The sequence below is a fragment of the Ranitomeya imitator genome, chromosome 3, assembly GCF_032444005.1.
Source record: "Ranitomeya imitator isolate aRanImi1 chromosome 3, aRanImi1.pri, whole genome shotgun sequence".
Lineage (NCBI taxonomy): Eukaryota > Metazoa > Chordata > Amphibia > Anura > Dendrobatidae > Ranitomeya > Ranitomeya imitator.
The window spans coordinates 466,434,863-466,447,818 of NC_091284.1; the positions used below are offsets into that span (position 1 = coordinate 466,434,863).

The 12,956-nt window shown below is 41.7% G+C and overlaps 1 protein-coding gene across 2 annotated transcripts in view; it reads left to right on the forward strand.

Annotated features, from left to right (window-relative positions):
* GTF2IRD1 (GTF2I repeat domain containing 1) overlaps positions 1–12,956 on the forward strand; it is a 201,802-nt gene that overhangs the window by 135,773 nt on the left and 53,073 nt on the right. For both annotated transcript variants that reach the window (XM_069757450.1, XM_069757451.1), the window contains exons 14-17: positions 1,810–1,899; positions 6,438–6,500; positions 8,610–8,675; positions 8,876–9,059. In XM_069757450.1, coding sequence (XP_069613551.1) covers positions 1,810–1,899; positions 6,438–6,500; positions 8,610–8,675; positions 8,876–9,059 — 403 coding nt within the window. The remainder of the gene's footprint in view (positions 1–1,809; positions 1,900–6,437; positions 6,501–8,609; positions 8,676–8,875; positions 9,060–12,956) is intronic.

Here is a 12,956-nt window from a genome sequence, read left to right on the forward strand (position 1 = left end):
AGCTAAAAATAACTCATTAATATAATATATAGTACAATGGTGTAGAACTGGCACACAAATATAAAGTGCAAAGTGCAGTGTGCTTGTGTAACTGGCACACAAATATAAAGTGCAGTGTGCTAGTGTAACAAGTCAATGGCGACCATTAATGATACAACATAGGCCAGAGACAATGAGGTCAAATGCTAACTATATATATCCAATGGTGTAGGACTGGCACACAAATGTAAAGTGCAGTGTGTTTGTATAACAAATCAATGGCGACCATTAATGACACAGCATAGGTCAGAGACAATAGGGTCAAATGCAGAGTTCCATACAAAAATATAAATGATTACCTCCTCCTAAAAAAAGTCCGATCCTCCAGGTACAGAGCACCCCGACGCGCGTCAGGTCGTCAGGACGAAGGACACTGTCCGAAACGCGCGTCGGGGTGCTCTGTACCTGGAGGATCGGACTTTTTTAGGAGGAGGTAATCATTTATATTTTTGTATGGAACTCTGCATTTGACCCTATTGTCTCTGACCTATGCTGTGTCATTAATGGTCGCCATTGATTTGTTATACAAACACACTGCACTTTACATTTGTGTGCCAGTCCTACACCATTGGATATATATAGTTAGCATTTGACCTCATTGTCTCTGGCCTATGTTGTATCATTAATGGTCGCCATTGACTTGTTACACTAGCACACTGCACTTTATATTTGTGTGCCAGTTACACAAGCACACTGCACTTTGCACTTTATATTTGTGTGCCAGTTCTACACCATTGTACTATATATTATATTAATGAGTTATTTTTAGCTCAGTTTTTCACATATTAGGTTGCACACCTATTGATTTTTTTCACTCCATTCACACGTATTCTACACATTCATTTTTGTCTTTTGTATACATACAGCACATGTCCATTTTTTTATAATTTTATATATATATATTTTTACACATTTTCACTTATTTATTTATTATACATATAGGATTTATATGAGCTTTTTGTTATCTTATGCAGAGTGTTTTCTATCTCCAATTATTGTATGGCATTTTATCCTGTATTTACTTACCCTCCTTGTATGTCCATTTTTTATTGCTAATTTTTGCTGATATTATTTTTGTATATGTGTTCCTCCAGCTACAGGCACATATGTTGTTACCATTTATTGCCCATTGTATATCTACTTGAATAAAGGCATTTCATTATATTTTTGGTCTTCTTATAATTTTTATATAATAATTTTTCCATCTCTATATTATTTATTAATATATATTTTTTTATATATATATTTATATTATATATTCTTATTATTTTTATTATATATATATATATATTTTCTTCATTTTATATATTGGTATTGGTTTCCATACATCGGGTTCTACACTATTAATCTACCGAATGGTCTGCCATTCAACCATTAAGTAGTGGTTTTTGTTTCACTCATACATATATATATATATATTTTGGGTTTTATTTTATTTTAGCCCTATATTTTTATTTTATTATTTTTTGTACTATTTATTTATTCTTTGTCTGCTACTTCGTTCTACCAGTTTTTTTGTGGCAAAATTAGGGGGGTCGGCTTATACTCGGGTCGGCTTATACTCGAGTATATACGGTACCTATTAGCTGATTACGATACATTCTGTATATTCATTTACAAACCTTTTACCTTATTTTGATCTATTATAGTGATACAGTGATGCTCCCTGTGATGATTGTTGTAAATTGCCATCAGTTTTTAAGAACTATCAGTTCTATTCAGTATCTATTTGTTTTGCCATCCTTTAATACCCAATCCTTGCTTTCATAGAACACACATTTAATTCCAGTGAATTGCCTGTATGTCTGAAGAGTCCGACAAATACAGAAAATTCTACTTATGTGCTTGACACAGGAAAAGGTAATTTTCGCTATCGTTGTACATTGTGGACATACACTGACTCATAGCCTTGTAGAATCTGTAAAGAACATGTCTCTTAATGTTTATTGCTATCTTGAATTCAATCACAGCACCTGGGATGCAAGGCTATATTTTATAATTAGCATTGTTTTACATTTATTATTTGTAATTTATAAGGTTTCTCCTGGCCTGTTCTTAGCCTATCCTTGGCCTATCCTTAGATAAGGTCATTGATATAAGCTCCTGGCACCCTCACCTTTTCAGCTTACTGTTTATCCTTAAAGGGAACCTGTCAGCAGGATTGTGCACAGTAACTTACAGACAGGTCGGTGCCATTATACTAATTAAAATGATACCTTGGTTGATGAAATCCGTCTTGTGGTTGTTGCTTAAGGCCCCTTCACATTAAGCGACGCTGCAGCGATAACGACAACGATCCGGATCGCTGCAGCGTCGCTGTTTGGTCGCTGGAGAGCTGTCACACAGACCGCTCTCCAGCGACCAACGATGCCGGTAACCAGGGTAAACATCGGGTAACTAAGCGCAGGGCCGCGCTTAGTAACCCGATGTTTACCCTGGTTACCATGCTAAAAGTAAAAAAAAACAAACACTACATACTTACCTACAGCCGTCTGTCCTCCAGCGGTGCGCTCTGCTTCTCTGCTCTCCTCCTGTACTGTCTGTGAGCCGGAAAGCAGAGCGGTGACGTCACCGCTCTGCTTTCCGGCTCACAGCCAGTGCAGGAGGAGAGCAGAGCACAGCGCTGGAGGACAGACAGCGGTAGGTAAGTATCTAGTGTTTGTTTTTTTTTACTTTTAGCATGGTAACCAGGGTAAACATCGGGTTACTAAGCGCGGCCCTGCGCTTAGTTACCCGATGTTTACCCTGGTTACCAGTGAAGACATCGCTGGATCGGTGTCACACACGCCGATCCAGCGATGTCCACGGGAGATCCAGCGACGAAATAAAGTTCTGGACTTTATTCAGCGACCAACGATCTCCCAGCAGGGGCCTGATCGTTGGTCGCTGTCACACATAACGATTTCATTAACGATATCGTTGCTACGTCACAAATAGCAACGATATCATTAACAATATCGTTATGTGTGAAGGTACCTTTAATCTTTATTTTCAGTTTTGAGTTAACGATATGCTCTGGCTCCGGGGCGGGGCTGTGGGGGTCTTCATGTGGTGCTCTGACTAGGTATTCATAATGCAGACTGCTGACAGGACACTGATCCCTCCCTTGCATAATGAATATCTGTAAATACTGAAGAAAAAAAAACCTTCTGCAGGCAAGTGCTGGCCGTGACACCGGCGCTGCAACATTTATCGCATGGTTACTGTGTTTTTAATAAATGTGGTTGAAGTTATCCTGATGGTATAAAAAAAGAAAAAAATCTATTTTAAAATGGTGCCCACTGAGCCTGCGCAGTAGCAACTATTGGTGTATATAGAGGTGATCCGATAGCTGCTATTACGCAGGCTGCGGCGCCGCCATCTTGCTAGAGAAGAAAATAATTTCCTCCTCCAAGATGGTGCCGCACATGCTTGGGCAGTAGCAGCTATCAGCGATCACCGATAGGGGGCAGGTCACTGAGGGTTCAGTGACCTGTCAGAAGCCATACAGATGAATCATGAAGACCCCCCACAGGCCATCCCAATGTATGAGCATATCATTAACTCAAAGCTGAAAATAAAGATTAAACAACAACCACAAGACGGATTTCATAAACCAAGGTATCATTTTAATCAGTATAATGCCACCGACCTGACAGTGGGTGTAGGTTACTGTGCACAATCCTGCTGACAGGTTCCCTTTAAAAGAACTGGAAAAGACAGCATCCCATGTGAAGTATTGTAAGTAAAAACTCTCATACACATTAGACCAACATCAACTGAATCTGCCGCTGTCTACAAGTTCAGCTGACAGTCTAATAGTTAATGTGTATGGGAGCACTGGCTGACTGATGGTCAGGAAAGATGTCAATTGTGTATGTCTGATTTCGGACTGCCGATCGTATTTATAAGACACCACTTGCCACCACTTAATGAATGCAGCGCCTCTTCTGATTGACTTGTGCCTCCGTGCATCTCGCTAGAAATGCAACTTCGTTTGGAGACTGGAGTAGAATTTCTGTCTACCAAAACGTCACCAGAGACGTACACCCATCCCACCTTGGCTCCTCCACAGCTCCATTTTGGCAAAGCCAATTTAAACTGGCATGAAAACGGCAAAATTCTGGAAAATATTGCACAACATCCAATTGCGCAAAATATTTGTGACTTTTTGAAGCTTTTATTCCAGTTTTGTGGTGTAAAAGCTTTAAAGAATCAGCCTTTTTGTCTAGCTACGTTTAGCTGACACATAGCCTTAAAGCCTCCATACACGTTAGGGTGCTGTCGGCCAAACGATGCTTGGGCCGATCATACAGCTGACGGTCATCTCTCCACACACACAAGAGCGCTCATTCGGCCAAGCGCTCCTGTTTTTCTATGACAAAACTGGCAATAGACATCTCCTCAGGCATCTTTTCTCAGGGATAATAAAGCAATCGGCAGTCCAGTCCAAAATTGGACTCTCCTGAACCTGTTGAGAGATGCACCCACTGATATCATTAGTCTAATGTGTATGGAAGTTTTAGATGCTCATAAGTGGTGTTGTTTGATAAGGTTCACAAGCATAATCCATAGGATAATTGTCACATACACTTCTATCTATACTGGGGTCTGGTAACATAAGTTGCTTCATTTATTGCAACCAATAATAAATGAATGTATGTAACTTTACAATCTATTGTGTGTATATACAGTGGGGCAAAAAAGTATTTAGTCAGTCAGCAATAGTGCAAGTTCCACCACTTAAAAAGATGAGAGGCGTCTGTAATTTACATCATAGGTAGACCTCAACTACGGGAGACAAACTGAGAAAAAAAATCCAGAAAATCACATTGTCTGTTTTTTTATCATTTTTTTTGCATATTATGGTGGAAAATAAGTATTTGGTCAGAAACAAACAATCAAGATTTCTGGCTCTCACAGACCTGTAACTTCTTCTTTAAGAGTCTCCTCTTTCCTCCACTCATTACCTGTAGTAATGGCACCTGTTTAAACTTGTTATCAGTATAAAAAGACACCTGTGCACACCCTCAAACAGTCTGACTCCAAACTCCACTATGGTGAAGACCAACGAGCTGTCAAAGGACACCAGAAACAAAATTGTAGCCCTGCACCAGGCTGGGAAGACTGAATCTGCAATAGCCAACCAGCTTGGAGTGAAGAAATCAACAGTGGGAGCAATAATTAGAAAATGGAAGACATACAAGACCACTGATAATCTCCCCCTCTATCTGGGGCTCCACGCAAAATCCCACCCCGTGGGGTCAGAATGATCACAAGAACGTTGAGCAAAAATCCCAGAACCACGCGGGGGGACCTAGTGAATGAACTGCAGAGAGCTGGGACCAATGTAACAAGGCCTACCATAAGTAACACACTACGCCACCATGGACTTAGTGCCAGACGTGTCCCACTGCTTAAGCCAGTACATGTCCGGGCCCGTCTGAAGTTTGCTAGAGAGCATTTGGATGATCCAGAGGAGTTTTGGGAGAATGTCCTATGGTCTGATGAAACCAAACTGGAACTGTTTGGTAGAAACACAACTTGTCGTGTTTGGAGGAAAAAGAATACTGAGTTGCATCCATCAAACACCATACCTACTGTAAAGCATGGTGGTGGAAACATCATGCTTTGGGGCTGTTTCTCTGCAAAGGGGCCAGGACGACTGATCCGGGTACATGAAAGAATGAATGGGGCCATGTATCGTGAGATTTTGAGTGCAAACCTCCTTCCATCAGCAAGGGCATTAAAGATGAAACGTGGCTGGGTCTTTCAACATGACAATGATCCAAAGCACACCGCCAGGGCAACGAAGGAGTGGCTTCGTAAGAAGCATTTCAAGGTCCTGGAGTGGCCTAGCCAGTCTCCAGATCTCAACCCTATAGAAAACCTTTGGAGGGAGTTGAAAGTCCGTGTTGCCAAGCGAAAAGCCAAAAACATCACTGCTCTAGAGGAGATCTGCATGGAGGAATGGGCCAACATACCAACAACAGTGTGTGGCAACCTTGTGAAGACTTACAGAAAACGTTTGACCTCTGTCATTGCCAACAAAGGATATATTACAAAGTATTGAGATGAAATTTTGTTTCTGACCAAATACTTATTTTCCACCATAATATGCAAATAAAATGTTAAAAAAACAGACAATGTGATTTTCTGGATTTTTTTTTCTCAGTTTGTCTCCCATAGTTGAGGTCTACCTATGATGTAAATTACAGACGCCTCTCATCTTTTTAAGTGGTGGAACTTGCACTATTGCTAACCGACTAAATACTTTTTTGCCCCACTGTGTATATATATATATATATATATATATATATATATATATATTTCTGTATTCTTTGCATGTATACAGTGTACCAATCAAATGAATATATGCAATCTAAGTATTGGTCCAATAGTTTCTCTCTGTTTTGTAGTTTCTGATAAAGGAATAACTGACAGCTCAATATTTCACGGAGTGGGAGAGAAACACACAGATGGTAACTACTGTCTATTTTGAACTTTTTGACTCATCTAAATGTATGTCACCAGACAGATCTCTGTATGCAGATGCATCCATTACATGCTTCTTCTGAATTACATCTGTCGATGTTATTGCTGGTTTGAAGCACCCACTATGCAAATGGATATGATTTATTCAGTGGCGTAGTGTTGGTTGCCATCGCCCAGGGAAGGCAAGTATTTTGCACCCCCTAAGCCATGGACCATTGGCACTCCTTGACTCCCTTCCACCAGTCCACTTTTGGAAATCCTTATCCTCCAAAAACGCATATTTTATTTTAAGTGAATACTGATGTAGTATTCTTTTATGTGCTTTTAACAATGAGATTTGACACAAGCTCTCCAGTCCTGTCCAGTTTTCATCAAACTTGTTCATCAAATTTTGCTATATTTCTTGCGAGAACAGAATCTGCCTCTAATTCTACATACATACACTTACAGTTTTCTTTAATGATAGTTGACTCCCAAACCTGTTACAGCTACTAAATAAATGTAACTAGTGATTCTGTTTGCATATTTCATTGATTTAGTCATTTGGCAAGTCAGAGAGCGACAATTTACATTTTATAATTCAATTAATGGAAATGGTCATTTTTAAACAGTGACAATCAATTTTCATAAATGTTAAACCATACTAATTGTTTATTATTGATTGTTACATGCATTTCCATTGGGCAGTTTTTGTTATAGACTTATTCAATATCATAATAATTACTGCATGTAAGCAGAATGTAAATATGGCCACCCTAGACTTCTTATGACTGACTTCATTACACTGTCTATCAATTTGGCAAACAACAGCTTTTTCCTTTTTAATAATGGAAAATAGAAGAACGATGTTCATGATTTACGTTAGTTTACGTTATTGCCAAATATGCTGTTAGATGACTTTAAGATAGGGTACACACGGTATCTGACAGGTTACTAGTTTTTATCAAATGGTTGTCTGATGAAGACACTCCATGTCCATATGCCATAAAGTTGTCCCATGAAGACACTCCATGTCCATATACCCTAAAGTTGTCTAATAAAAACCCGCTGTGTCCATATGCCGTAAAGTTGTCTGATGAAGACACTCCATGTCCATATGCCGTAAAGTTATCTGATGAAGACACTCCATGTCCATATGCCGTAAAGTTGTCTGATGAAGACACTCCATGTCCATATGCCGTAAAGTTATCTGATGAAGACACTCCATGTCCATATGCCGTAAAGCTGTCTGATGAAGACACTCCATGTCCATATGCTGTAAAGTTATCTGATGAAGACACTCCATGTCCATATGCCGTAAAGTTATCTGATGAAGACACTCCATGTCCATATGCCGTAAAGTTATCTGATGAAGACACTCCATGTCCATATGCCGTAAAGCTGTCTGATGAAGACACTCCATGTCCATATGTGTAAAGTTATCTGATGAAGACACTTCATGTCCATATGCTGTAAAGTTATCTGATGAAGACACTCCATGTCCATATGCCGTAAAGTTATCTGATGAAGACACTCCATGTCCATATGCTATAAGGTTGTCTGATGAAGACACTCCATGTCCATATGCCGTAAAGTTGTCTGATGAAGACACTCTATGTCCGTATGCCGTAAAGTTGTTTGATGAAGATACTTCATGTCCATATGCCGTAAAGTTGTCTGATGAAGGCACTCCATATCTGTGGGCCCAATTATGGTATATAAATATCATAAGGGAGGCTCATTCATTGGGGATTCTACTCTGTGAGCCAAAATGGTGATGTACTCTGTTGAATCAGCTCCCTTTCTATTGGATTCGAGGCATCATTATAGTACAGTAAATGACCATTCAATTCTACATTTCATGCAGCAGTTGAAATTCCTGTGTGATTCTGGCTTTCCCCAAAATTATCTGCACTTAGGTGCACAGGCTGATCAGACGGGTTGTATCAGAAGGATATACTGTAAATAGTATATATCATAGTTTTGTTCAGTCTTTATAAATATATGCTGTTTATTAATACTTTTTATGATTTGGTTACTGTTGTTGTATGTGCCACTTTTAGCAATCAAGATGAAGTAATGAATAAAATTGTAATACTTTTCTTTTGTGCATCAAGAAAGCATTGGAGATATTATTCGACAACTAAGAAAAGAAGTTGAGAATATGTTTAATAAAAAATATGGTAAGTAATAATTCACATTTCCACTACCTTTGACATCATTACAAGACACTTTTCCTACACTTTTGGACCTTGGATGCTTGTTAGTTCCTTCCTGCTTGATTCAAATCTTGGCCTAATTATCAAATTTTATTTTACTGCTTTCTTTCTATTTTTTTTCACATACACTCGTAAATTAACATTTATTATTTATTTTTGAACAGCAAAAGCAATTGGTTCTACACACCCTGTTAAAGTGCCATATGCAAAATTCTTGATGTACCCAGAAGATCTGTATGTTGTGGGCCTACCTGACGGAGTCTCATTTCGGAGACCTAATTGTTTTAGAATTACAAAGCTTAGAAAAATATTGGAAAACAGCGATGCTATTCAGTTTGTGATAAAAAGGTAATCCTGAAATTGAGTCCGTCTTCACTTGTGTGCTAAATATACATCATATCTTCAACAACTTCTGACATATTATGAACACAACGATGACTTTGAAATATTTTCCACGGGTCCTATTCCACTTCTACCCCTCTATTTACAGGATTCATGTATATTTATGCAACCTTACTAGAGTATGACATCATCATATTTAGCAATGTGGTCACACATTTCCCCGGCAGTGACCATATAAATACATTTTCACACTGAGTCTTCCAAAGTAGAAGAAATGATTTGCTGCAAATCTCTGGAAGAGGACACCTGTTCTGTGTCACCAATATACCCTACTAGGCAAGGCAGATTCTAGCTTTTCTGCTGCCTGAGGAAAAAATTGAAAAGGCGCCACTCCCACAGTGCATTTTAAACCATCAGTGAACAATTGCAATTTCATAATTGTTTTTGAGGTTTTCCTTTTATATTATTCATTGTTACTGTTTAGTCCCCTTAGGGAACTTTAACCTGTGATCCTCTAATTGCTGCTATTATATACATATACTGTAATACAATAGTATTGCAGTAAATAGAACAAATCACTATCTCCTATGAAGGAATACTACACCAATACCATCATCAGTACTTGAATACATTGCCAGAACTACCATCAGTACATGAAAATATCACGAATACCATCATCAGTACATGAAAACAGCACCAGGACAACCATCAGTATATCAATGCATCACCAGAACCATAGGAATACAGCAACAGAACCAAGATCAGTAAATGAATATAGCATGAAGTTTAATACAGCGATCAACTGCTGTCAGCCCCCACAATATACATTGGCATCACATGAAACTACAACTCCCAGTATGTACTTAACAGTGATACATAGATGCTGCCAGTTGTTGTCTCCAGCCATCATAAAACTACAGACAGAGCTGTCAGAGGGCAGAGGTGAAGATGTCCCCCTCCTCCCGGGCTGGTCCCCTAGTGACTATTTAAGGCTCACTAGCTGCTGAGTGCCTCAGTCATGCTGTACCTAGCATCTTACAGATTGTGATGCCAAATCAGTTGACCTAAAGTAAGGTAAAGCGTTACTGAGGCCCCTGCTGGCTTGGCAGCCCTCAAAAGTTACTAGGATAGCAATTTGTTATGACTGCCTGGCTGTCATGTGCCTCTGCAGTGCTGTACCTCTAAATTTGACACCACCCAGGATGGGAAATAAGTTTGCATTTATCATCACGCTGTACGTGTCTGAAGACATGCCTCTTCCTACTCACCAGAGAGAAGCGCGGGATTGAGAGATACGAAGTAATGCAGATAAATGCAGATGAGACTGCATATAGTATATCGGGCTGAGGAGTGATTTACTGCAGATGGAGGCTGTATACAGGGGCTGAGGAGTGATGTACTGCAGGTGGAGACTGTATACAGGGGCTGAGGAGTGATGTACTACAGATGGAGACTGTATACAGGGGCTGAGGAGTGATGTAATGCAGGTGGAGACTGTATACAGGGGCTGAGGAGTGATGTACTGCAGGTGGAGACTGTATACAGGGGCTGAGGAGTGATGTACTGCAGGTGGAGACTGTATACAGGGGCTGAGGAGTGATGTACTGCAGGTGGAGACTGTATACAGGGGCTGAGGAGTGATGTACTACAGATGGAGACTGTATACAGGGGCTGAGGAGTGATGTACTGCAGGTGGAGACTGTATACAGGGGCTGAGGAGTGATGTACTGCAGGTGGAGACTGTATACAGGGGCTGAGGAGTGATGTACTACAGATGGAGACTGTATACAGGGGCTGAGGAGTGATGTACTGCAGATGGAGACTGCGTACAGGGGCTGAGGAGTGATGTACTGCAGATGGAGACTGTATACAGGAGCTGAGAAGTGATGTACTACAGATGGAGACTGTATACAGGGGCTGAGGAGTGATGTACTGCAGATGGAGGCTGTATACAGGGGCTGAGGAGTGATGTACTGCAGATGAAGGCTGTATACAGGGGCTGAGGAGTGATGTACTGCAGATGGAGACTGTATACAGGGGCTGAAGAGTGATGTAATGCAGATGGAGACTGTATACAGGGGCTGAGGAGTGATGTACTGCAGATGGAGGCTGTATACAGGGGCTGAGGAGTGATGTAATGCAGATGGAGACTGTATACAGGGGCTGAGGAGTGATGTACTGCAGATGGAGACTGTATACAGGGGCTGAGGAGTGATGTACTGCAGATGGAGACTGTATACAGGGGCTGAGGAGTGATGTACTGCAGATGGAGACTGTATACAGGGGCTGAGGAGTGATGTAATGCAGATGGAGACTGTATACAGGGGCTGAGGAGTGATGTAATGCAGATGGAGACTGTATACAGGGGCTGAGGAGTGATGTAATGCAGATGGAGACTGTATACAGGGGCTGAGGAGTGATGTACTGCAGATGGAGACTGTATACAGGGGCTGAGGAGTGATGTAATGCAGATGGAGACTGTATACAGGGGCTGAGGAGTGATGTACTGCAGATGGAGACTGTATACAGGGGCTGAGGAGTGATGTAATGCAGATGGAGACTGTATACAGGGGCTGAGGAGTGATGTACTGCAGATGGAGACTGTATACAGGGGCTGAGGAGTGATGTAATGCAGATGGAGACTGTATTCAGGGGCTGAGGAGTGATGTACTGCAGATGGAGGTTGTATACAGGGGCTGAGGAGTGATGTACTGCAGATGGAGACTGCATACAGGGGATGAGGAGTGATGTACTGCAGATGGAGGTTGTATACAGGGGCTGAGGAGTGACTTACTGCAGATGGAGGCTGTATACAGGGGCTGAGGAGTGATGTAATGCAGATGGAGACTGCATACAGGGGCTGAGGAGTGATGTAATGCAGATGGAGACTGCATACAGGGGCTGAGGAGTGATGTACTGCAGATGTAGACTGCATACAGGGGTTGAGGAGTGATGTAATGCAGATGGAGACTGTATACAGGGGCTGAGGAGTGATGTACTGCAGATGGAGATTGCCTAATGGGGCTGAGGAGTGATGTACTGCAGATGGACGCTGTATATGGAGCGCCCCCAGACACAGGGCCACGCGTTTCTGTACCGAACCTCTCTGGTTCGGTTCTGAGGCTGTCACGGTGGCTAGACCCGGTCCGCGACCCTGCTAAGGGGCGTCCAATAAAGAGTGATGGGGCGTAGTGCGAGGAATAACGAGGACACAGGGTTCAGTTTCTTTACCTTTTACTGAAGGTTTCAGGATCCTCAATCCAGGGCACTTTCAACAGGGCTTTCTGAGACCGGCCGGTCCGAAGACACATCCAGAGTTCCCTTTGCAGGCGGAAATCAGTGTCTACCCACTAGCGCCTGTGTGTTGTAGTGCTTCCCTGCTGAGCATTCAGGATAGTCCTCACAACTTCTGTTCTCATTCGTTCTAGATCTTTCTCTTCTCCGTCCCCCAGATATGTTATGGCTAGGACGCACCTTTATGACAGGTAGGCCTGGAGTTATTCTGAAACCCTAGTGTCGCCCCTCTCCCACGGTTGCCTCCTATGTCCTTCTTAGGTGTCATATGGTAGACAGCCAACCTGTAATTAACTGTCCTGCCGCTGTTTGAAGTAATGCGTGGAGACTGTTACTTCTTCGGTGATCCGGCCACCGACTATGCGCCTCAGTAAGATGTTGCCCTTCTCGGGGCACGACTCCTACTGGATCTCCTTTATGCTGATCTCGTTTCTCACTGTTCCACAATATCCTTCCTTCCTTGTCTCTTTCTTAGAATACCGCCGCAAGGTAGTGCAGGCGCGGTTCCGTAACAATCTGTCCTTTCGCTAGGTACCTGCCAGATTTTCCAGTTCTGACAGGTCCTCCCTGGAGCTCTCCCAGGTCTTGTTCTGCCTAACTTCCTGTCCG